This window comes from Octopus sinensis, linkage group LG10 (assembly GCF_006345805.1).
Source record: "Octopus sinensis linkage group LG10, ASM634580v1, whole genome shotgun sequence".
Taxonomy (NCBI): domain Eukaryota; kingdom Metazoa; phylum Mollusca; class Cephalopoda; order Octopoda; family Octopodidae; genus Octopus; species Octopus sinensis.
The window spans coordinates 51,564,109-51,591,810 of NC_043006.1; the positions used below are offsets into that span (position 1 = coordinate 51,564,109).

At 34.6% G+C, this 27,702-nt stretch overlaps 2 protein-coding genes across 4 annotated transcripts in view; one reads left to right on the top strand and one right to left on the bottom strand.

The window, feature by feature from the left end:
• The first annotated feature begins 216 nt into the window (after positions 1 to 216).
• Positions 217 to 26,253, top strand: LOC115216214 (coiled-coil domain-containing protein 189-like). Its single transcript, XM_029785412.2, has 11 exons — positions 217 to 646; positions 1,569 to 1,600; positions 2,929 to 2,994; positions 4,356 to 4,525; positions 6,174 to 6,244; positions 7,500 to 7,616; positions 10,058 to 10,115; positions 11,389 to 11,505; positions 12,833 to 13,081; positions 15,200 to 15,310; positions 26,087 to 26,253. Exons 1-9 carry the CDS (start codon positions 608 to 610, stop codon positions 13,030 to 13,032), a joined length of 870 nt encoding a protein of 289 aa, XP_029641272.1. The 5' UTR covers positions 217 to 607; the 3' UTR covers positions 13,033 to 13,081; positions 15,200 to 15,310; positions 26,087 to 26,253.
• LOC115216215 (coiled-coil domain-containing protein 189-like) overlaps positions 26,084 to 27,702 on the bottom strand; it is a 29,443-nt gene continuing 27,824 nt past the window's right edge. For all 3 annotated transcript variants that reach the window (XM_036506658.1, XM_029785413.2, XM_036506657.1), the window contains one exon: positions 26,084 to 26,459. In XM_036506658.1, the coding sequence (XP_036362551.1) occupies positions 26,272 to 26,459 (188 nt within the window). In that variant the 3' untranslated portion in view covers positions 26,084 to 26,271. The remainder of the gene's footprint in view (positions 26,460 to 27,702) is intronic.

Here is a 27,702-nt window from a genome sequence, read left to right on the forward strand (position 1 = left end):
GCGGTATTAGAGTTCAAAGGTCGACTTTGCCTTTCATCCTTTCGGGGTCGATTAAATAAGAACCAGTTACGCACTGGAGTCGATGTAACCGGCTTGGTTAAACTAAAGCGTTTGGCCCGAGCAAAAAAAAAAAAAAAACAAAAGAAAAATAGTGTAATAGGTGTAAAACAACTTGCTCTAAACGAATATGAAAAAGAAAATCTGATGTTTTTAGCAGGACCTTCCTTTCGCAGACAAAGGATCCCTTCCTTTTATTCATCGTAACAAAACTACAAACTTCGTCCGATCCTGCAGTCTCGTGTTTAAATTAGAGCGTTTATTTGTTACCTCCCTTACATTTGTTGCCAATAACAACGACGCGTTCTGTACTTTTGGGAGAAACAATTTCTCTTCGCACCTCGCCACCACAACCACTGCCTCTACACAGTCTATACAGTGTCATTACACCGTCACTACCACCACCTCTACACAATCTCGGTCACTACCACTACCACTACCTTTGTCCCTACACTATCGCGGCCGTCACCGCTGCTACTACAGAGTTACTGCACCAGTACGATCACCTACTCTCTACCGCCACTCTAATATTACATTAACTAAAGCAACAATGGAAACAGTTGGTATGTCGATGGGCAGTGTCCCTTTGGTAAGTCTTTTGGAAATAGTTCTTCTTTAAAATATATTTCTAGGCGCAGCTGTGTGGTAAGAAGTTTGCTTCACAACCACATATTTCGAGGTTCAGTCTCACTGCACGGCACCTTGGACAAGTGTCTTCTACTATAGCCTTGGGCCAACCAAACCCTTGTTAATAAGCCGTCGTGCGTGTGTCCTCACCACCGCTTGATAACTGGTGTTGGTTTTGTTACATTCCTGTAACTTAGTTGTTCGGCAAAAGAGACCGACAGAATAAGTACCTGGCTTAAAAATGTAAAAAAGTACTGATGTCAATTCGTTTAACTAAAAATACTTCAAGGTGGTGCCTCAGCATGGCCGCAGTCTAATGACTGAAGCAGATAAAAGATAAACTGTAAAGAAATCATATATATATATTACATATTTATCATATTAAAACAAGAGAAACAGTTATGGGTAATTATGAAAGATATGAATTCTATTTCATCCACTGTTGAGGTAGCAGTTGTTTAATCTTAAGTCAACCGTTATAGAGAAGATCTATTATAAAGGTACTTCTTTTCTTTCCCAAGACAGTAGAGTTTCATTTGGGAGAGGTTTGGCTGCTATTTCTAGCAGATCGTGCTGATATGCAATGACCATCACTACAACATGCTAATAGTTAACATAACAGAACTGTCAATGATTTGATTTTTCTATGGATTAGAAATGTCAATGATTTGGAAATGTTAATGGAGACAGTTTCAATCTCCCTTATTCATGCAAGCATTTAAGCTAAGCAGAAACTGTATCAATCAGAGAAAGCCCACAGCATATACAAACATTGTTTTTCTAACTATTATTAAATAAATAAAAAGTTGTAATTTCTAATTATATTTAAGTTTTGAAATAAGTAACTATCTAGTTAAGTTCATTACCATTTTAATTTTTTTCAGCCTCAATCTCACACTGCTACAATTGTTGTTTGGTAAGTTTGTTATAATCAACATTTAATTTAAGTATGTTTTATCTAATTATTGCAACAGAACAGGCAGCATCTTCAACATCCCCATAGACATTTAAATACGTCAACAAAACTCCCAGAATGCTATTGGTGCACCAATACATACATCCATTGCAACATTACAACAGACAGCTACTACATCATTGATACATATAATTATAACATCACCAACACATGATTAATATGCCACCAATATACCACTAGTATACAGCACTACACCACCTAATAAACATCCCCTACAGTTAGATTACTACACCATCAATTCACAGCCATTACACCAACATACACAGAGCCACTACAAGACTAGCATGCTACTACACCACCAATACACATATTCACTACAACACCCTACAAACATCCAGACATTACAAAACACTAGAACATTAAGAGCTAACATATGAACTTCTATGTGATTGCTCAACATACTAGAAGTAGCAGCCATATTTCCCTCAAATCACAACTTATTTTCTTAAAAATGAAAGGGCACATTGGATAATGTAGTACTGAATAAATTGTCTGAAAACAATATGCGATGAAGGGCTGGAACATCTTTGGTCAGAGTTCTGCTTGATCAGAGCTTATCTGTAATGAACAAAAAAAAAAACCCAAGAAGATCACCTGCTATACTCTACAGCACTCATAGGCAAACTGCATCTTGTGGGCTTGCCTCTCATGAATTTACCTTGAATTTTTTTTATTAGTGTGACCTGCCTGATGATGAGTCATGTCTCATGTAGCCCACTTCTTGAAAAAGGTTAACTATGCCTATTCTACAGAATGACATCAAGTATTTGAGATCATACTCATTATCATTTTGCATCCAATTTCCTATAATGGGATAAATTGAATGAATTTTCTAAGGCAATCCTCTACAGTCAAATGTTCTTGTCAACCCACTTAGTTGCCACTTACAATGTTTAGGGATGCAGTGTATTTAGTATAAAACTAGGATATACATGGTAACAAGTATCTAAAATACATCTGACAGATATAATCCCTGAAAATATTCATGCTGAACAAATAAACACCACAGCATCTTGTTTTGACCAAACAATAGATATTTCTAATCATGTAATATCAAATAGTTGACTCCATTTATGCCTTTTACAATACAAAAGAAATATCATTATATCTAGAGTTATAAAAACTTAACTTTTACAATTTATTTAAATAATATTTCAGAAAAGTGTAATTATTTTTATAGAAATAATTCCACATGTGAATGGAATGGCTAAAATTTGCTGAATAATATATTTAATTTTTCTTTTGTGTTTATATTAAAATAACAACAGGAATGATTTGGACTTAGAAAATGCTGAAATACTTTTGGAAGCCCCAACACTGAAAGATGTGAAAGAGTAAGTATCTATAGCTTCAAGTTGGATTTTATCATTCTGGCATTTCTGCAGATTCTTCTTTGGTAAAGGAACTAGACATATTGTTTGGTCACAGTGTTTCAAAGTGTTCACTTTAAAGTGGGATTGCTTTAGTATCTGTAAATAATTGTGTCTAGCACAGGCATAAGGCCTTAAATTTGGGGAAGGGGTTTTAGTTGATACTGCTGATCCCAGTGCTTGACTTTATTTTATCAACCTTGAAAGGATGTAAAAGCAAAGTCGACCCCAGCAGGATTTGAAATTAGAATGTAAAGAGATGGAAGAAATACCATGAAGAATTTTGTCTACCTCAGCTCTGAAAAAAGAAAATACAATCATTTCTAAATAAAACAATATTTCTGCTTCCATCATTGCTCTGTCTGTTTGTCTCTCTCTCTCTGTCTCTGTCTGTCTGTCTGTCTGTCTGTCTGTCTGTCTCTCTCTCTCTCTCTCTCTCTCTCTCTCTATCTATCTTCCTCTCACTTTTAAATCTACTGTAACAAACTATACTTTTCATGAACCAACAAATGAACATCTATGTGTAAGCTGATAAAGGAGCCTCTTTACATTTAGATGAATTCTTAGAAATAGTAGGCAAATCTTCCTCAAAGCACACCACACCTCAAGTCTGAAATACTGAAGGATGCATTTGATAATTTAGTCATATATACACAACATCTGAATAAAAGCAGGATGTCCATGGTTGGTATATCTGTAACCATGTGTCTATTTGATGAAGGTTGACTGGAATTTAACTAAGAACATTAGTAGCTCTGGTCCAGTTCGCTGAATGAGACCTTGACTTTAAGTACACTCATTGCACACAGTCATGTTACTTGTTGAGCCTTCTCTGTTTCTCTTGTTAAACTAGACTATTCCCTCCATTACTAAACTTATGTCTGGAACATAACAAAAGGTTATTACATAAAATAATGACAGAAGGATTTAATTTAGATATAAACTCTTTAAAACAGCCAGTTTTGTATCATAGCATCAGGAACAGACTCAAGTCCCAAGCAGTTCCAAAATAGTTTCCGAAACTTTTTCCTGGTAAACTGAGTCTGTGACACCATTTTAGTACCCAGTCATACATTGCTTATACTTTATATCATTTCAAATACTCATAAATATACTCGTGACTGCTGTTCTTTCTCTCAACGGTTGTATCTTCTACCATTTATTTTTTACTTGTTTCTGTCATCAGACTACGGCCATACTTTTGGATAAGGTAGTATGGAGCTATGCTAAAATATTATCTCAGAGACAATATAACAGTTTTTGCAAACTTTCTTTTGACAATGATCAGATATGTTTTATTCATATTTCCTCTGTTTGTCTTTTAGGATCCTTGCTGAAATTTTTCATCTTAATAATTTTGCAACAGTACAAAAAGAAGGGATTCTTCTTAATCTTTACACATATGCTGTACAATTTGCAAGAGAAGAAGACTTCAGGGTTGAACAGTTATCTGCCTATTTTTCAATTGTGAAACGTGTTCATGAAGTCTGTATAGGTAAGTTTATCAAGGCAGGATCTTTGTTAATCAATATTTGAAATAGAGACAAGTTTGCCTTTAGTTTTTAACTCCATTTATCTTTATTGTTGATTTTGTTTTTGATGTTGTTACTGTTGCTGTTAATTATCCTTGTTCACCATATAGGGATGGTAATGGCATGTAAAAGGGAAACAACAGTCTCAGCATGACAGATATGTTCAGGACTGCCATATAGCCTCTGTATCACATATGTTAGGGAACGTCTCTCACACACACACACACATGCAGTCCAAGTACCACTGATATATTTAGGACCATTACACATGGTCTAAGTAATAATATCTTAGGGCTCACACACAGTTCTAGTATCATAGATATGTTAGGGACCATAAACCACACAAAGTCTCAGTACACAAATTTATTATGGACCCCTCACTCACATAGACATATTAAGAATCATCACACACACACACTCACACACATACACACGGTGGTGCTCCAGCATGACTGCAGCCACAAGGCTGAAATGAGTAAAAAAACAAAAGTAACATATATATATATAAATATGTGTATATACAGGGTTGACCAAAAGTCACCTGACAGTAAATCAAAATCATTCAATTACAAGATTAAAACAAAAAAAATATTTTATATAAGACTTCACTAATAAATAGACACATGTTGGAAAAAATAAAAACAGTGATTTTAACTCACAGCATTCAATTAGTAAACATTCATAATTGGAATGAATAAATAAAATTGAATATTAAGTATTTATGGAATTTTGATTTACTGTCTGGTGACTTTTGGTGAACCCTGTATAACAACAAATGGATAATTGTTCATTCACTACAGCTGTTTCCAATGAGTTTTTTTTATTGATGAATAGAGATATTACATCATGCGAATAAAAATAGCGTTTTCAGCAGGTGAATATACACAAATTACACATTTAGAACATTGCAAGAGTCATCAGTTTGTGACACTTTATGTTTCCCAGACTAGTAATAGTCAAATGAATCAAATATATATATATATATATATATATATATATATATATATTATATATATATATATATATACATATACATACACACACACAGTCCTAGTATTAGAGATATGATAGCAACTACCAATATATAAAATCTCATCTCCATAGATATTTTAAGGACCACCACACACACAATCTTAGCTATACAGATATTTTAGAAGCCATCATACACAGTTCCTGTACCGCAGAAATGTTACAGACTACCACATCCAGCATCACAGGTATGTTAGGGAGTATACATACAGGTATATTAGGTATTACCAGACACATCTCAGAAAAGAAAGGTGTGTTGGAATAGTGTGAAATTAGATGCATTATGCTTAGGAAAAAGAGTGGCTGGTTGCGATTGGAACATCTTTAGTCACAGGCCTTCTTGCTCTAGTCTGTTCTGAGGCTAAGCAACATCTAGTGTAGTTCAATCAAAAACAACTAACACTTAAATTTCCTTTGACCAGAGATATCCCAGCATCAATCTTACCTTTACATTATTAACAATAATCATGACAACAACAATAATTACAACATTTATTATTCAATATACCTATGTAAATTTGCCCCTTTTAGCTGCCAGAGCATCGTATTTCATATGAATTCTATTTATTTTATCCTTTTCAGAAAGCCCGTTTGGTAACTTGGATGAAACGTTTGCATATTTTAAAGACCTCCTTGTAACTCACAGTGTGTGCGTAAGTTAAACTCTCACCACATGTATGTCACACGGTCTATGACACTTTTCCTAATAAATCTTACACTGTATATCAGTGATACTGTAACATGTATTTAGAGGGAGTGTAAGTTACTTGTCTTCTAATATATGACATACTGCTTATGTTACTTTCTCTAATATAAATCATACTATGACACTCTGTAAGATATCCTTGCACAATTTTTGGCACTCCCTCTAACACATATCACAGTATCTGTGTAAGTTACACTCCCATATACACGTCACACTGTCTATAATTCTCCCTTTAATATGTCTCGCGCCATGTATAGGTGACACCATGACATATATTAGAGAGAGTGTAATCTACATGCCCTTTCATATATGTTATCCCTTTGTAATGCTTCATCAAACTGACTCTCTTTCTCTCTCCATTTATTTAGTTGCTCATCCATTGAACCGATGAGAACCATCTAATTGTCCTAGGATTGTCAGACTTTGTAAGTATGTAGATGGCTAGTTAGTCCTCTTCATGCACAAAAATGTCTTTGGCAGTGTAAGTCGGAAGTCTGAAGGCATTTTCCTTTGTAGTTTGCCTGAATTATTCAGCTCTGTTTATTTTGTTCGGACTCACATATCTGGGAGCCCTTAGGGACTGTTGGATGCTGTTCACATCTCTCCAATTCTACTAGCTCCCACTATTTATGATTGATGTTGAAATTCTTCTGTGTATCCTTCTCATGACTGTTTACTATGCTGGAGTCATTGAAGCTCAGTTTGTTTGGAAACCACTAGTCTGACATACAGGCTATATGACCTTCCCAGTGCATTTCTGACTGCATCAAGCGCATGTGGATACTGGCAGTTCAGCAGGAGTATCACTGTGTTAGAACTCTTGTCCTGTCACTTAAGGTTGTTTAACCCCAGGTAAATACTGATCCAGGACACATACGGTTAAAGGTATTCCAACTAATAAGACATAAGGTATCTCTGACTACATTATCCAATGTGCTCTCCCTTTTCTAAGATTGTAGGGTAAAATTTGAGTGACATTTAGTTTCTAATTCTAGCAGTTTTTGTAACCCTGTTGAGCCTGTCTTACCTTCTTAATAAAGGCAGGACACATTGGCTAATGTAACCATAGATACTTCTTGACTGGATAATGGACAGGGTGGTCACAAATGGAACACCTTTGATCATGGGTCTGCTGGATCACATCTGATCTGAGCTAAACAACACCATCTGATCACCACCCTTTAATTGGTTTCTATTTTTAGCGTCCACCATTCAGCATCCAGCTGTTTTCATCAGAAGAAATAAAGAAGATATCTGACCATGTGATTAACACATATTTTAGACATTTTAAGCTCTATAAGTTTGCATTCACTCAACAGGTAAGGCTATCTCATTATCTATATATAAGCTGCTTTCTTTACTGTTCCCTTCTAAGACCTTCAGACTCCCTCCCTACCCTGTGTCCCTGTTTTATTTTGAATTAATTTGGATTTCGTGTTTGTCCCACCCATGCCAGCATGGAAGGCAGACATTAAATGATGACGATGTTGTCACCTTTGTCATTCTTGACCAGAATTATTCATTGAAGTAATTAATATTTTCTTGTGTTTATGCGGCGAGCTGGCAGAAATGTTAGCACACCGGGCGAAATGCTTAGCGGTATTTCATCTGTCTTTACGTTTTGAGTTCAAATTTTGTCAAGGTCGACTTTGCCTTTCATCCTTTTAGGGTTGATAAATTAAGTACCAGTTGTGTACTGAGGTCGATCTAATTGACTAGCCCCTTCCCCTAAAATTTCGGGCCTTGTGACTAGAGTAGAAAAGAATATTTTCTTGTCTTTCTTGAGATAATCTTTTATTTAATTTTTTTAAATCAGTACTTTAAATATGTTAACAAGAACTTTAGCACAAGGTAGTACATATAATATATTGTATATCTATTACAGAGTATATGTAGTAGAATGTATATTTACCGTAGTGTATGTCTAGTGTTGTATATATGCAGTATAGTGCATTTGAAGTTTGTGAATATTTAGGTCAGTGTGTATTTAATGTAGAGTACAAAGAGGTCTCAAAAATAAATAGACACTCCTCATTATACCATTTGATTTGTGCAGACACCACCTGGTTCTTCAAACTTGTTGAATGCATTATGCACAAATCCTGTTTTCTAAATTTTAGATTAAGTATTTAAATGCATCAAATGACAGTAACGTTCATCTAAGGCATTGTATGATTGCTGTAATGTTTATCTGATGTAGTGTATATTTAGTGTAGTGTAAATCTTATGTAGTATGCATCTAGAATAGTGTCTATCTATCTAGTGCATTTTTAGTGTACTGTATATTTATTGCAGTTCATATATATATATATATTTATACTGCAACAAATATACAGTATGCTTTTGAATCTCTTTAACAATTCACAATAATGACTTTTTTTACTTTTATTCCTACTTCAGTTCATCTAATTGTATATATCTATCGTTACTTTTCATAAAAAGCTTTTACTTTTTTTGATTTCCAATGTGTATTTTCACTTATTTTTCTTCTTACTTTTCCCTTATATTTCCATGTGTAGTTTCTATTTTCTTTTTGTAACTATTTCTATTATATATATAAATATATATACACACACACACACTTCATTCCATAGCGGCTACCTCTGAAGAGCGCAGGGTTACATAATCAGACTGACACCTAACACTTCTCTGAACCCCTAGCATGAAACCGATTGGTAAGATCAGCCATAATGGATATAGACACACACACACACGTATATGCTACCTTATGTATTTAATATATCCTTGAAAGTAAGGTGGTGAGCTGGCAGAATCGTTAACATGCTGGGTAAAATGGTTAGTGGCATTTTGTTCATCTTTACATTCTGAGTTCAAATTCTACCAAAGTCAACTTTGCCTTTCATCTTTTTCGGGGCTAATTAAATAAGTACCAATTGAGCACTAGGGTTGACCTAATTGACTTTGCCTCCTCCTGCAGAACTGTTGGTCTTGTGCCAAAATTTGAAACCAATACATCCTTGTAAGTTTGGTAGGGTGTCTTTTTTTGTGTATCACAAGGTACACTGTCCAGTGTTTTTGTTTTTTAAAGCATTTGCTCATTACAAGGTCCTTAAAGCACTGAAAACGTAAGAGCTACTAGAATGAAATGGACACTAGACAGAGGTCAATAGGTGATAATGTTTATTAGACTTAAAAGGTTGTGGAAGGAAATTCCAAAGTTCAGAGGTGCAAGGGAAGAAACTGGTACTGTAAAGTGCTTTACTACACTTAGAAGGTTGCACAGCATACTGATAAGATTTGGTTACTATTTCTTGTGGCTTTAACACTATAAAATGGTGTTTTTATAGAACAACTTGATTGTGGACTAAACTCTTTTTCATTTTGTTATAGAATATGACCTTGATCTCTTTAAATTCACTTTAATATTTTTATTACGTTCTTTTTTACCATCTCATTTTATTCCATTTTAATAGCTCCTTTATTGTTATCACATTCAGTATATTTTATTGCCACCCATTCTCTCACCAATTGTTTCATTACTATCTTGTATTTCATTTAAATCTTCTATTAATTATTTTATTGTTGTTTTTATTTTCAATCTTAAATATGTGTGTGTGTATTAAATTTACATGGCATTAATGCCACTTCCTCTTTCCCTTAACTCTCTGTCAGTTGTGGTCTGTGGGTCCTGTTTGGGTTGATCTGGAGTAAAGGGAAATATGTGTGTATTGCTTTATACATTAACCAATTAATCTATTTATTTATAATATGGACTGTTAAAAAACTTTACCAATGTCAGGTGCGGCTTGATTTAGTTTTGAACTACACTGGACCATCAGATTCCGATGCAAGCCAAGGTAAGTGACAACGGTGAAGGCAATAATGTAATACTGGAGTGGTGATGGTGTTATGGTATTAGTATAGCAGAAGTTTTCTTTTGGTCTGGAGATACTGTGATTGTGTTTCAATTTGTTGCTTAATGTGTTTTGGGTGGCATTTGATAACATTTTCACTGCTGTAAAATAATTCTACAGATTCATACATTTGCACAAATTATACTTCTCTTACTCTTTTACTTGTTTCACTCATTTGACTGTGGCCATGCTGGAGCACCACCTTTAGTCGAGCAAATCAACCCCAGGACTTATTCTTTGTAAGCCTAGTACTTATTCTATCGGTCTCTTTTGCCGAACTGCTAAGTTACGGGGACGTAAACACACCAGCATTGGTTGTCAAGCAATGCTGGGGGAGACAAACAGACACAAACACACATATACGATGTGTGTCTTGAAGAATTCATTTTGTAGTTGAATGAATCAACCACAATGCTTTTTTCTTAAGCCTAGTATTTATTCTATTGGTCTTTTTTGCTGGACTGCTAAGTTGCAGGAACATAACACCAACACTGGTTGTCAAGCAGTGGTGGGGGACAAACATAGACATAGACATAGACACAGACACACACATATATATATCCAATTTTTCTCTACCAAGTCCACCCACAAGGCTTTGGTCAGTCTGAGGTTATATAATAGAAGACTCTTGCCCAAGGTGCCACACAGTGGGACTGAACCCAGAGCCATGTGGTTTGAAAGCAACTGTGCCTATAGCCATGCCTACCTATAGCCAGGCTTACCATAAGCCTCAGAATTTATTTCACCTCATGACACACAGATTTATGTTATTTTATAAATTTCCTTAATTCAGTTTTTTTCCAATGCGAATTATCATGAGTTTCCTCAGACTCTAGTTAATGATAGAAGTGGTTGTCATGGTGAAATGTATAAGAATTGTATACCAAGAATGGTCGATGTTATGATTCTCTATCTTTTGAATGTTCACAAGTACCATATTCTACTGTTTTGTGCCCATGCAAGCAAGCAAAACTATTCCTATAACTTCTTACAATGTCAAGTTATCTCTTTTGACATATGATGATGATGTCAAAAAGAGAACAAAAAGAGGCAGAAGTAAAAATTTAACTGAGTGTAGGTTAAATAATATCTGTAAGGTGTTTCTTTGGAGGAAATAGAAGTGAATCAAATAAAAAGCTGCTGTCTTCCTGAAAAATTGAGTTTGAAAAATTCTTTATGATTTTTTTTCTTTTTCTTTTGTAAATTTCAAATGAAGAAATACATATTGATTCTGAAAAGGAGGAGAAAGAAAAATCTGAGTCTGAAGAATCTCAAGAAGAATTAATTACCGCTGCTGAAAAAGAAGCAGAGGTGACTCCTGAACCTATAAAAGGTTAGTTAGCAGATACCTTAAATGGATAAAGATAATAAACTTTTGGATCTTTATCTTTTGACTGACAGATTAAAAAAAAGTAATTTTTTGTAACTAAACACTTTCAAACTTTGTATACTGGGAGAATGTGTCACATAGAACATCTTTTACTCTTGGCATTGTTGAGAAAATTCTGTATTTTGGAAGTTATTTTTTGTTAAAATTGTCGTATTTCAGTAATTTCAACCAATCAATGACCTGTATTCAGCTGAATAAAATTACTGCTGTTGTTTGTCCACAACAACTTCTGGCGGTGTATATTGCATAATATGGGGGAAGCCCTGTATCTCCTTTATAGTAAGACACCCACACTTGTCTTTCTATAATATTTTAGGCTTGAACATCTTGCATAAAACAGCCATCTATCCCTCTCTCAAATACACACCCACTCAGATGAGCAAGCTTTTTTCTTTCCCATTCTTTATTTTGTCTTACAAGTTATTTGGTGATCTCAGTAGTGCCAGTGTCATGAAAAAAGCAACAAAAAAAATGCACCCAGTACACACTGTAAAGTGGTTGGCATTAGGAAAGGAATCCAGCCATAGAACCCATGCCAAAGCTGACATTGGGATCTGCTGCAGTGCAATGGCATGTCAGACCCTGTCAAACCATCCAACCCATGACATCATGGAAAATATACATTAAATGATGATGATGATGAGGAGGAGGAGGAAATTTGAGAGAAAATAAAGGTTTGAATCAGCATGTATAGACATCTTTTAGAATATAGAGACATGAACTTCTTTGATGTTGGCTGAGATAGCAAATGATTCTATAAGTTTTAATTATTTAACTAATCAGAACCAGTTTCAATCATGATGCTTACTGGGTTCTGACTCTGAATGCATGCTAGTGATATATATATTTTTAGAATATTTTAAATTGAAAAAAATAATAATAAATACTTTTTTAATTATATTGAGCTGAGAGTCAGATTAAACATTTCCACTGGCCACATCCATCCTCCAGACTGTATTTTCGACACCCCTAATTTATTCATTGACTGTGACATTAGAAAAAAAAAAGTTATGGCTTTGTTAGGAGGGGATAGTCACATGACCTTCAGCAAACTTTTGGATCTGCAGGAGGTTGTGCAGTTAACAATCAGTTTATATATTCAGGATATGATTGGATCATTTGATTCTCAAAGGTAACTACATAATAATTTTTTTTCTTGCTGTTTCATTATTAAAATTTTTTTTTTCTCTTTCTTAGTCAATTAGACATTCTCTTATTCATTCATTTTCTCACACTCAAATTCAAATTCTCGTTTTCTCTCACATTCTAGAAGAAGAGTTTAAAGCTGAAGAATACCTGAAAAAGCTGATCACAGAATTCTTACAAGTAGAAATTGATGAAATAAAATTATCAATTAAAGAAAAACTGAGAGAATCTGAACAAATTTTGAGCAATAAACTAGAAGAAATTGGCACTCATGAAGAAGCTAAAAAGTCTGTAAAAAAAGTGATCAAACTTGGGAAGAAATAACTTAAGGATCTCCAAAAGGAAATAACGAGACATTGAAATATATTACAAGGTAATAGGCTTTTTGTTTATAATAACTATAATGGTTCCAAATTTCGGCACAAGGCCAGTAATTTTAGGAGAAGGGTGAGTCAATTACACCCCCCCCCCCCAGTGCTCAACTGGTACTAACTTTATTGAGCCTCAGAAAGAGGAAAGGTAAAGTTGAAAGTTGACTTTGGTGGAATTTGAACTCAGAATGTAAGGACGGATGAAATGCTGCTATGCATTTTGCCCAGCATACTAACAATAATAATAATCTTTTTTACTAAAGGCACAAAGCCTGAAATTTTGGTGGAGGGGACCAGTCAATTACATTGACCCCAGTATTTTACTGGTACCTAATTTATTGACCCTGAAAGGATGAAAAGCACAGTTGACCTTGGTAGAATTTGAACTCAAAATGTAAAGATGGATGAAATACCACAAACCATTTTGTCCAGCATGCTAACTATTCTGCCAGCTTGCTGGTCTACTCAACCTGTAGAAAATTCTAACTGGGCTCCACCTGCAAGGCCATGTGCTATTTATCTTGATATGAGATCACCATGTTGCAAACATAAGGTTTGTGATATGTGTGCCTGGTGTACCCTTATCAGACAGGTAGTCATGATGGGTATCTTGGGTTTCATTTGTACCCCAATGTATTAATTATTGATTGTCATTTGTACCCCATTGTCACTTTGATGGCATGCATTGCTCTCTCACTCAATAATGATAATAATAATAATAATAACAATAATGATGGACCTTTCTTTATTAGCTACAAGGGCTTGATAAGATACAAAAAATATAAAACTTTTACTTGAGGTTACAAAGGAAGTATAAAGTGAACTATAAAAACAAAAAAAAAACATAGTTACAAATTATGAAAGAAGGTATGCGACATTGAACAATATATGGTAGGATATTTTAAGAATTTTAGAACTTAAAAGGCACACACACACACACACACACACATGTGCATATACATATAAATACACATATGCACAAATATATGCATACATGTACATATATGTATGCATATAAACATATTTACATAGAAAAAATTTAAAAGGTACAATTATAACAGAATAATTAAAACAAAGAATAATTTACAAAAATAAGCAATGAATGATTTTTTGGTTAGGTTGAATTGGGTACTCAATGATCCCGTTCACTTAAACACATTTCAGATTGTATTTGAGTGCAAACAAATGTATCACTAGGCATTTTTTTTTAATGTATTTTGATACTGAAAAGCACCAGCATCTTGACAGTATTTTAAAAAAAAGTTTGATATGATGTTTTAATTTTCTTTTTTGCATGATGTTTATATTTTCAACTTAACAATTCTTGTGTCATTCCAAACCTTTCAGAAAGTCTGTAACTCCAGAATCTAAAAAAAAACGTGAAGTATATTTGCCACTTAAATGTGGCTAACCCTTAAGGGTGGTTGCTACTGTAGCTTGTAGCCCCAGGAAGACACCTCCTCCAGCTGACTATTGACACACTTTCTGTGCCCTATTAGTATTTGCAAAGGGAAGACATCCTTCCCATCTTCAATCTGACATGATACACAAGGACTCGAGTTTCTGGGTATTGACCCGTCATCAGCGTGTGACAATCACTGATTGACAATGAAAAGTGGGAAAAAGGATATATATTTGCAAAGGGAACCCACTTTTCATCAGCAATCGGTGATTGTCACACGCTGATGACGGGTCAATACCCAGAAACTCGAGTCCATGTGTATCATGTCAGATTGCAGATCGGAAGGATGGCTTCCCTTTGCAAATACTGATAGGGCACAAAAAGTGTGTCAATAGTCAGCTGGAGGAGGTGTCCTCCTGGGGCTACAAGCTACAGTAGCAACCACCCTTAAGGGTTAGCCACATTTAAATGGCAAATATACTTCATGATGTCATGCAGCTACTGGTTATACCTCGCTCAGAGATTTATTATTGTAAAAAAAAAATCTTAGATATTAATTACTTTTGTCTTCTACATTTTCTTTGTTATTTTGCAGAGGAATGATTTTGCTGTCATTTCAAAAGAAATTGTTTCTCATAAACATAGAACAAAGAAAATAGATTAGACTGTTTTGTGCCTTTTTTGTGATTTTTTCATCTATCGTATTTTCTTACAACAGGTTGATACTGTTAGAGGACAGGGTATTTGCTCATCTATTTGTTTTGCTGGGCTAAAAGATATTTGCTTTGCTGTTCCCAGAATTTTGAATGGTGGTGCTTTGGAAACTGGGGTTTGTAGTTCTTTTGTTGTTGATTTTCGTTGTTTTCATTTTTTTGTGTGTTTTTGTTTATTCTTCTGTATTCTTTGGGACATTCAGCTCTAAGGTGTGTTTTACACTGAGAAAAATAGCAACTATGTTTTCTTAACTATATCATTAATTTTGGTGCCTTCTATTAGGCACAATTTCTGTATATCCTTGTGGCCTTCTGGGGTCATTACAATGTACAAGTTCATTTTGACATCCACTGACCACAGGGTATTGGATTACCTTTCATCACCTTTAGATAAGTCTGTATTGATCATTCTCCCATACAGCTACACAAAAGTCAATACTAGCTATAGGTCATGTCTAATATCTCTTATTGTCACTCTCATGTCTGATTGACTCATGTACTGTAGCACCAAAGATATACATGACAATTTTAGCCAGTGTTTTGGCTGCATTTTCAGTTTTAAAGGTACAACAAATAGTGCCATAACTTCTGCTTTTTCAATCAAGATAGCTTCTCCCAATATGTCTTTGGGGGACTGTTGTACTAATTGATATGTGGAGAATTTTCATCTGCTTGTGTCTTTTCATAAGTAGTGATATATATATTTTTCTCTTTGCCCTCTCCTGGATTATATCATTTGGCAAAAAAGGCTGTTGTGTTTTACAAAACTCTTCCATTTACATATTTTCTTTTGCAACTGTGATGTAAACATTTTGTCTACTCATTTAGTGTTGAGAGAAAATTTGTTTCCACACAGCTGCAATATGAATGGACTATAATGTTTGAATTTGTTTAAGAGTTGCCAATGTTGTTGTTGTTACTGTTGCTACCTTCCACATAACTTATTTGAATAATTGGGACATTTTTTTCATTGTTTGCTCTACTGTACATTTTTTCTTGCTTTTGCACACTTACTTGTATGTTTTGTTTTTGTTTTTTTTTTGTCCTGTGACATAACTATGTATGGTAGTCGTTTTAGATATGAAAATGTAATGTATGTAAATAAAGTTCTAAAAGTTTGTGAGAAAATGTTCTTTTCTTTCTGAGATCACAATGCAATCACAATGCATTGCAGAAGACTGGAAGACTTTAAGAATTGGTAAATGTGTGCAAAGTGGGTATCTTGGAAGTTGACTCTTGATTTGGAGAAGAGAAGAGTGGAAGCCTGCTTTGATCTACTGGAAACATTTGAAGCCAATACAGATAGTTTTTTTTTTCCCACCCTGGTGACAGGGGACTAAATATAATCCCATACATGGCTAGCCAACATAGCAGCCTTATTTTTATGAATGTGTCAGGAAGAAGACTGGTGGTTTGCATAACAACTTTTAAAATTTCCTTGGCATAAACCTGTGTAATTTTTCTTCTCAATTATGTTGTTTTGGAGCACTACTGTAACTTTGACATCATAAACAACCATATTTATCAGATATGCATGATCAACCAGGCAAACTGCAGGGTTTCCACAGTTACAATTGGGAGTGATAATGTCCTTCATATTGGGGCTGCAGCTGTATGAAATTTTTATCGAGTGTCTTTTAAAAATTATTTAATAATGCTAGGAATTTCTTGCCTATGTTAGTCTTAATATTTAAAGAGAAAGCATATCTGAAGGATATTATTTTCCTAGGTCTATTTTTAGGATCCATATTTTTAACTGAAGGGTTATTTGATATCTCATCTTTGAAGCTGCTATTAGCTAGGACATTGTTATAGTAGGGGGCTGCTTTATCAAAAATTAACCTTGTTATATTATTCTGCCCCAGCTACATTAATTATGATTTCTACAGGACAAAGATATTGGTTTTCTTACTTTGCTTCTCTTCTTGTTTTTCTCATGTTTTCTCATTCATTAGCATCCTGGTTTATAAATACACCTAACATTATGAATTGAGCCTAAAAGATTGCTTGGAGATACATGGCATGTTTTATAAATCTGCCAAATTAATGTTTTTTAAAGCATGAAAATATTAGTACAACTTTTGTAATTGAGTATATTAAATTATATTTATCTCTCACAGGATGGAGTACTTTTTTCGTTGATCCTACCTATAATGGAACTGTAAACTATATATATATATATATATATATATATATACTTGGAAAAGGATGTGTGGCATTCGATCATATAATAATATAAATAATATATAAATATATGCATATTATTATACATAGCTACATATAAATAATATATAAATATATACATATTATTGTACATAGCTACATATATATGTATATATACATGCATATACAGGTACAGGACATAAAACAAAACGTTGAACACAATTGAGAAACGAAAACATAAAAACAAAAACATAGAAACAAACTTTTTTTGGGGGACAACGAAAAAAAGCAAACAGAGAAACGAGACATACAAAATAAAGAATATTCCCCTTCTTCAGTTGACCCTGTTTCAACTACTCCACATTTCGAAGGCAAGGACAAGACGCAACTTCAATGAAAAGTCCTTCCCGCAAAGCAAATTAATTTGGAATTTTTTACTGGGGGTGAAAGTGGTAACAAGAACAGGACAGTGAGAATAAAACAGTAAAAGCAATAAAAAAGTTAAAACAGTAAAAGACAGAACAATGAGAACACAGCGGTAAAAACAAACAATGAGGGCTGTTAAGCCAAGATGATGGAAAAATTATTCTGAACGCTTAAGGAGACAAGCTTATGAAGAGACAGTATAAGCATGTTTAGTCTTTGCAAAGGTAGTAGTCAGAAAGATAGATTCCCTCTCGTCATGTGTCAGCGATGAGAGAGTCGAGGAGGAGGAGTGAGAGAGAGGGAACAGTGAAGGGGAGAGGAGAATAATAGGGAAGGGTGGGAGAGAAAACCCAGAAAGGATGAAGAACAGAGAAGAGATAGTAAAGATAGAAGAGTGTGCATTGTAATTATTAAGATAAAACTCACTTGCAAAAGGATGCATGGCGTTCGATCATATAATGATATAAATAATATATAAATATATGCATATATACATACATATATGTACATATATATATATACTAGCAGTATTGCCCGGCTTTGCAAAATGGTCAAATTTAATTCAAAGCGTTAAAAATGTTATGAAAACAATTGGTATGTGTTCACAAAGTCCAAACGATTAATACGAAAAAACCCTCCAGGCTACATCCCGAAAATTCATTTCTTTGCCGAATTTCTACAATGTTTACGGCGATTCGTTTTTATATCTTGATTTTTTATTTTTCATGCAATTTACACATGCTTGCACGCGTGGTGAACACAGTTCACGTCAAACAGCTGAGTAAAGTTCACTATTTAATGCATGGGATAAGGTCTAAACAAACACATTATCGATTTTTGCACTTGCAAGATGAATTTCGGAACAGAAATAGCGCAGTTCAATTTTCATTTGCCTAAACTTTAAGTGACCCATTTTTGGTGGTTCTACGATTTGTTGGCTAGGAGACGTGCCAGGAAGTTAAACACACAGACACACAAGTTGAGTTTTATATATATGTAGACTAGTAGTATCACCCGGTGTTGCTTGGGTTTGTTTTGACCCTTTAGAATTGGAATGTTTGCAAAGTAAAAATTTTGCATTATGCAACTTGTTATTCTCTTCAAGTGAACATTTTTCCAGTTGAAATACACCGAAAAATGGTGACACAGCAGTCAAAAATCGTAAAAAATAGAGATTTTCATAGAAAAAAAGCACCTTTTTGATGTAAATAATTTTTGGTGTTAACATGGTCCAATTTGAATTTTATCTTCCACAGAATGAAGAGCAAGCCTTCTTCTATCATACTGTCAATTTTGGTCAACTTGCGCTGCAGGGTCTTGAAGGAGATAGTGTTAGTTGAAGGCTACCAAACCTGCCACACACAGACAACTTTAGCTTCATATATATCTAGATTTGCTACACACTACTTTCCATCCTTAATAATGAAACTTGGTAGATCCAAAAGTTAAACACACACAGATACACACACAGACACACAAGTTGAGTTTTATATATATAGATTTCTCAACGGGGATTTCAGGGGAGAGTTTCAGGGAATCGCTGGCAATGTATCGTGATAATCAAAAATCCGGCCTGCTAAAATTTGGTTAAAGTGATTCAATCTGCAGACTCAACGCAAAATGGTCACATTTAATTCAAAGTGTTAAAAATGTTATGAAAACAATTGGTATGTGTTCACAAAGTCCAAACGATTAATACAAAAAAACCCTCCAGGCTACATCCCAAAAATTCATTTCTTTGCCAAATTTCTACAATGATTACGGTGATTCGTTTTTATAACTTGATTTTTTATTTTTCATGCAATTAACGCATGCTTGCACACATGGTGAACACAGTTCACGTCAAACAGCTGACTGAGTAAAGTTCACTATTCAATGCATGGGATAAGGCCTAAACAAACATATTATCGATTTTTGCACTTGCGAGATGAATTTCGGAACAGAAATAGTGCAGTTCAATTTCCATTTGCCTAAACTTTAAGTGACCATTTTTGGTGGTTCTACGATTTGTTGGTTAGGAGGAGATGTGCCGGGAAGTTAAACACACAGACACACATGCAGATACACAGACAGACACACAAGTTGAGTTTTATATATATATATATATATATGCATTCATGCATATATGGGTACAGGACATAAAAAAAAAACGTTGAACACAATGAGAAAAGAAAACAAAAACAATCTTTAAGTTCTCCTGTTTCTCAGACTAATACTCCTGGTTCCTTACCGAAAAGACTTCCACTGATTTTCTGGAATTCTCCTTTCCTCTACTTCTTAGCCACCTGAGTCTGTGAGTAAAACTCAATTCACTAAAGCCTTCACCCACTATTTGCTTTGCATCTAAGTACATGTTGCATATATAAGGTAAATCTCTAGAGTTATGTTCTTCTAATTCTATCATGCTCCCAACCATGCACATATGTATACTACATAACAAACTAGACACCTCGTGACATATCTGACTTCATGAACTGACTCTATAAACAGGGATCTTAAAAATGTCCCAATACACTCTTGTTTTCTTCAACAACCAATAAACAAGATTACTGCTAATATTATTGCACATCATATTCCTAACATAAACAAGAGCAGCAAACAACTAGTATTTATGGCTACTCAAAATGCTAGACCTCATTATTGCTGAGGTGAATACACATGTTTAACATTGCAAAGATAGATTCAGAAAAATTCGACTTTCTCTTCAGATCAAGAAAATACTTTATTCCATAACAACTACTAACTCCCTATAAAGCTCAGGTAAGAACCGCAGTAGAGTACTACTCCCACAGCTAGAATAGCACTGCTACTACACAAACTACGTTCAGAAAAAAGGCTGCATGACTGATCAGCATAATACCACTCTGAGACAAGCTTCAGCCTTGTCTTATAGATGTGTTGTTTTCTCTCTCTACTTAATTTATCTACCACTACTACAATGGACTCTGCTCCACCGAGCTAACTGGTCTCAAACCATCCCCTCTCAAGTACACTTGATTCATATGTTTCTCCTATTGATATCATTCATTTTGTTTCTACCTCCATATACTCCACACTAACCTCTTCACTCAGTCCTTCCTTCTCAGAACTTCATCTTTCTAGAGATATCAGGCTACACATAACTGAAAGAAACCTGTTGTATATGTATATGTGTGTGTGTCTTTCTGTCTATGTTTGTTCCTTGACAAGCAGTGTTGGTGTGTTTACATCCCTGTAACTTAGGGGTTTGGCAAAAGAGATTGATAGAATAAAAACCAGTGTTATAAAAGAAGTACTGGAGTCGATTCATTTGACTTTAAAAAAATTAAAGTTGGTGCCACAGTCTAATGATTGAAACAAATCGAAGATAAAAGATATATATATATATATATATATATATATATATATATAAATAGATGAGTGTATTTTTACCTTGTTAACAATTGACACGGAAAAAATAAATAAATAGTTACCAGGCAGCAAAAATCTCACAAGTAAAGGTGTTGTAACTCCTTGTTTATAAAGGTAGAAACTTCGTGTTTACGTTGAATATTTTGAATAATATGAATAAAAAAATGGAGTTAACGCAGGTGTAATCAAATATTTTTACTTTTGACACATGTTTCGAAAATTCCACTGATACTATTCAAAAGAATAAATGGTATAAACAATGCAATCTTATATATCAGTGGTTCTGTAGTGCTCCTTTTAAGTGGTTATAATTCCTGACACCCACCTAAGTGGCAATTGAAGTATCTTGACTAAACTACCTTAACATGGATGATACCTTATAAATTTTACTCTAAAAATGGATTGTATAAGCTTTTAACAATGAAACAATGAAAACAATTAATACAGGCAAAAGTTGTAAATTTACTTTATACATTGCAAATTAACGACTTCCCTGTGACCCTCTCTGTAACTGTTATCACCTGATCCAACAATTTGATACCTCTGTAATTATTTTTATCTAAGGCATCACCTTTACTTTTGTAGCAGTTGATTATGGTGCTGTTACATCAGTCATTGGATATGAATCCTTTGTGAACCACCTGATTTACAGTACAAGTAACTAGATGAATATCCACCACCAGATATTTTAACCATCTCAGCGGTGATTCCTGATGGGCTGGGAGATTTCCCTGTTTTCATAATCTTAATTGCTTTATCTACCAAAGTACTGTTGATTTGGATAGCTGGTCTCTCAATTGGGTCAACATTTGGCAGACTCTCCTCCTCTCATTCACTCTCCATGTTCAGCAGTCTTTCATAATGGCATTTCCAAGCCTCTTTTTTTACAGAATCATTAAATGCAAATGTGCCATCATCTATGTGAACACATTTCTCTCCTATGACATCACAATTTTCTCTCACATACAGTCTTGCAATCTGAAACATTTCAAGTCTTTGGTTCTCATGTCACTGAACATAGGCAAACGTCTTTTCTGCTTGTCCCTTGGCTAAACATACCTGTCTCCTAGCTTTCTTTCTGGTTATCTGATACAGTTCCCTGCTACCCCCACTCTTCCAGGCCTGTTTCTTTGCTTTAATGGCCCTGTCTACCACATCGTTTCACCACCACGTCACCCTAGGTCTGGATGGGAATTTGCACCAGTTGCAGATTTGGTGTGTGGCACTCAGCAAGCTGTTCCACAGGAATTCCCAGTTGCCCTCTATGTCACAAGTCTGTAACTCCTCCTCCCTCTCATCAAATTTCTCAATTAGGATGTCCCCAAATCTCTGACCATATGAAGGGTCCTTAAGCTTCCAAGTCTTTCTTTTCCAGATTGTCTTTCGATATTAAACCTCCTCATCTAGTTGACACAGCTGGTTTCGATCATCAAGTCCCAGCTTGCACCCAACAACAGAAAACTACTGGTCTGCCCTCTTTATCTAATGCCTTCTAGTGGCTTTGTCTGCAACTTCAGTAATAGAATTTATGGTCTTCCTCTTTGCTGCACCAGTAACTCCAAGCCCAGTCAGAGTTTCACAGAGTGAATGCTGCACAGAACATCAGCAATCCACCTCAGTTGCCTTGTAAAGTGTCTATCTGCTCTGGTTTCTGCATTGTTTTACCAGCCAATGGTAAAAAGCCTTCTTGACATGTTCTTCCCAGAGTACAGTCAGTTTCTACATGATTATCTGCTGAGAGAAATTTGAGATCACTATGTCAAGGCAGAGTGTTGTTGGTATGATGTGGTCAACACTGGATTAACCATTAAGCAAAATAAGCATGTCTCTTGGACACCAAGGGAAGGAGAAGCACCACAGAAATGGTAAATGGTTTATGGGACAAAATAAATCATTTTGAACTTGCTAAACTAAATATTGAGTGAGACTTTCCAAATGTAGACGTTGCCATTCGTAAATTAACATTAATGGTCACAAATTACTCAGCTGAGCATTCATTTTCTCCACTGAAGTACATTATGAATCCCATCAGAGCAATTATGCAACAAAGTAGGCTGAATGCTTTAACTCTACTAAGTATAGAAACAGATGAGTTACATAAGATTGATTTTGAGAATCTGATCAAAGACTGTGGTTTAAAGAAGTAGAAAACTTTTCAAATCTTATATTATAACAGAAAAGCCGGTCTCCTGTTTGTCTGCCCATCACAACATCTATTAGAGAGAGGGAGTGAAAGACAGATACTTAGGTAGGGTTGTCACCATAGCAACTAACAAGTGGAGATTAAAAACATGTGAAGTATTAAAAGTGCAAATCTGTCAACACAACACAATACAACACAACAACACATACTTCAAAAAAGACAAAAGCGACTGTATATTCACATAGTTATTTTTTGGTTGTTTGCATGTGTGTTTATGTGTCTTACAACATAAAGGGAAGGCAACACAGACTTTTAAAAAGGCTTTCACTTTGCATAGAGAGGGAGGAGAAAAAGTTGTTGAGAGAAATATACATACATACATATATATATATATATATATATATATATAGAGAGAGAGAGAGAGAGAGAGAGAGAGAGAGAATGAGTGAGTGAAAGATAAATAAGTAGTGCTGGAGGGAGAAAGAGAGAAAAAGAAAGAGGGAGGGAGAAAGAAAGAAAGGATGAAAGAAGGAAACAACGAAAGAAAGAAAGAGGGAAGAAGAAAGAAGGAAAGAAGACAGACTAAAAGAGAGGCACTATTACAGAGGGTGAGAGAGAATATAAGCAAGAGAAATAGAGAATGAGAAAAGGGAGAGAATCAGTTGAAAACGGTTGTTTTTAGAGAAAAACCCATGTAAAACACCTTTTTACTTGATTTCTTGCTTTCTGGGCAAAAAATTATAGTACATGATCATCCTTGTCACATAAGTAATATGCGTGTACAGTTTGGGGAAAATCAGTTGAAAACTGTAGAAATGCATACATATTACACACACCGGCATCCTGTCTTTTATATATAGATAAAATAACCAATTTCTTTATTTTAAAAAACTATCTTCTAGAAGATGATAATGGTAAATAGTTGTAGTGGCAGTGGTGATGTTTATACTGAAACATCAAGGAGTACAAGTGAAAAGTATTCTTCTGGAACATGGACATGTTAAGAAAGAGTACCATGAAAAAAAATCTGTCTTTAGTGATAGTGTTGAGAAATATATGTATGTGTCTGTGTAAATTCATATATACATTTATACAAAGTGAGAGAGAGAGAGACAAAAAGAGAGAAAACAGAGTGAGAGAGAGAGAGAGAGAGAAAGGGAAGATAAGAGAGTGGGGGAGTTGTGAATTAAACCAGAAGTTATGTTACAGAGTTCACAGAAATTATAATAATAATTACTGTAAATCCTCGAGTATAGTCTGCCCTTGAGTATAATACGCAGAGGATTTTTAAGGGGCTGTACCTCTGAAAAACCTAAACCTTGTGTATAATACACACCTCTTCTCTAACTTGAGTCAAGGAGGTCTATATAATGTCCTTGATTTGTAAAAACGTATACGCTAATGTTCTTTATTATTACTGTATATATAACATAATGCAAACGTGTAGCTTTTTTGTGCATTTTGTTTGCAGAAAATAAAGAAATAACAGTAATAACGTTTAATAAATGTTGCTTACTGCAAGTTATGGATGATCATTTTATGACTTCATTTCTTTCAGGCTTAGCTTAAGGTATTTTTGCGCCCCACATCACAAAATGCATCTGAATACACATAGCGAGACAGCAAGTAGAGACTCAGACATTGCTTAGAAAATAATTTTCATTTTTAACCTCATATATGGTACGCACTAGGGATTTTGACCTTTAAATTTTGGGAAAAAAATGTGGATTATACTCGAGGATTTACAGTACTTTTTGCCTTTACTCTTTTACTTGTTTCAGTCATTTAACTGTTGCCATGTTTGAGCACCGCCATTAACCGAGCAAATCAACCCCAGGACTTATTCTTTGGAAGCCTAGTACTTATCTTATCAGTCTCATTTGCCAAACCGCTAAGTCACGGGGACATAAACACACCAGCATCGGTTGTCAAGCGATGTTGGGGGGCAAGCACAGACACACAAATATATACACACATACATATATACGACGGGCTTCTTTCAGTTTCCGTCTACCAAATCCACTCACAAGGCTTTGGTCGGCCTGAGGCTATAGTAGAAGACACTTGCTCACAGTGCCATGCAGTGGGAATGAACCCGGAACCATGTGGTTGGTAAGCAAGCTACTTACTACACAGCCACTCCTGCACCTATGTAAATATCTATATAGAACTTCATACACATGCTTTCAAGTTTATGCACTGTACTGAAGAACTGAGCCCCACTTCCATCAATATGTAATTAGATCATATTAAGGGGCCTTTATGCCTTCTGAGTCCTGGCGCTGCAGTGCCTTTAGCACCCACTTTAAGATAGTACTCAGCATGACATATAGTATCTCATAGTATTCTAAAACTGGTGGAGTCCACCCTTTTCCAGTTCTAACAACAGTTAATTTTTTTCTGGGAGAGAGTGAGAGAGAGAGAGTGAGAGTGAGAGAGAGTGAGAGAGAGAGAGAGAGAGAGTGGAGATATATAATGGTATTAGAAATATGTAAAATCTAAGGAAGTTAAGTTCAATACATGGTTTGCATAAATAATGGAAACTGATTTAACCAAAGATTCAAAAGTTGATGACTTTGGGAAAACATGAATTCATAAATTCCCAGTAATGATATTTAACATGAAGTTAGTATCAGTGTAATAAATCATTTTATTATTGATATATTCATCATGAAACTAAACATAAAAAATGTAAATTTATTTTATTTATTTCTCTTACATTATATATTCTAACTTCCATCAGAGTCAATTTTGTATTTCATCTTTCTAGGGTTGATAAACTAAGTTCACATCATTCATTGATGTTGGCAAATACCATGGAACAGAAGCTAAATTTCTAGGAAACTGAATTTCCATTGTTTGTTCTCACTATTTCTCTTATCATTTTATATAATTAATGGCAGTAAAAAATAAATGTTGTCTTGTTGTATGAGTATATTTCTATGTTTGGTCTCATTATTTCCTGTGGTGTTTATTCATTTTTAATGACTTTTTCCTATCGTCACGATAGCCAGCACTCCCCAGTTTATTATTCACCATCTCTTCAGATTGTTTCAGCTTTTCTTTAACTGACAATTTTATTTCCCTGATTTTTTCTTGTAACACGTTTATGATAATCTTTCTCAAGTATTTCTTAGCTTCCTCTGCAATATGTGAGAGAAATTAAATGATGAAACAGTAATAAAAGAAATAATTAATTAGTTAACTGTGAGAGGTTATTGTAGGTATGGTGAACAAGGTATGAAATTAATTGATTATAATCAATTAATTTCATACATTGTTCACAATAGCCACATAAAATTTCCTACAGGTATTTAAACTGATATCAGCTGTATCAATTTGTCCAGTTTCAGAGTTTATGGGAGCACTGCCCCTCCATCTTGGCAAAAACATAATAGTTAAAAGATACCATATTCAATAAATAGATGCTCAAATGATCTTAGTATTCTGACCAGTATGATATAATAAGTGGTTAAGTAATATCAGTATCCTAACCAATAAAACACAGTCAATAAATTGTCAAACATTCTCAGTAATAAATCACAGACAAAATAAGTAAGAAATTCTTCTATTGATACAAAGCCTTGTGTTTAAATTCAATTACTCCCAGTAAATCTAGTTAATCTCAGTACATCGCTATTACAGAGGTGAGATGGCTGAGTGAATGGACTATTGGCTTATCTATTCCTGCTCATAGATGAGGAGTTCAAATCCAAGTTGATGTTTCATGTGCAGAACATTCCTTCAGAGTATTTGGCTGATAGAAGAAATAGGTAAGATATCAACTAGGAGTGTTACCTAAAATAGGCTGCCATCCTATCCAGGTGGATAGAAATCTCTGAAGCACAATAATGCCATAAAATCACAGATGAACTGCTTTATTCCTGTTTCCGAGGAAATCTATATACACAATACATAACATTATTCACTTTTCTGTTTTACACTGTATAATATAAGTAAAACATCATATTTTTTAATTTACTAGGGTTGAAGGAAGAACGGTGCCCATAACCTTTGGAAGCTTTCACAGACTGTGAGACCAATGTCGTTAATGGTCCATACAGAAGCTCCCTTGTTGACTTATAGTGAAAGTATTAATACCAGTGTCAGTTTCTTAACTATATACTAACATGGTAGAAGATAAAAATATAATTTCTAATGGAAACACAAAGGGAATGTATGGTACTTATGCCTTTTCCAAAACCATTACTACCAAAATAAAAAAAAAATAAAAAACAATTTCAAATTGGAAGCAAATCCAGATGGCAAAGAACTTTCCACAACATTACTGTCTTTTTAAGAGCAGCACGTTGAAGACTGGTAGGGAAACTGTGCAAGAATCTGTTACATATATCATATGCAACAATCTATACACACTCTGAAAAT

Bases quoted from the DNA above. Each gene is read 5' to 3' on its own strand.
- LOC115216214 (XM_029785412.2), top strand. From the start codon at position 608: ATGGAAACAGTTGGTATGTCGATGGGCAGTGTCCCTTTG. The intron at 2,995-4,355 runs GTAAGTATCTAT...TTTGTCTTTTAG, and splicing joins ACACTGAAAGATGTGAAAGA to GATCCTTGCTGAAATTTTTC. The intron at 7,617-10,057 runs GTAAGGCTATCT...TACCAATGTCAG, and splicing joins AGTTTGCATTCACTCAACAG to GTGCGGCTTGATTTAGTTTT.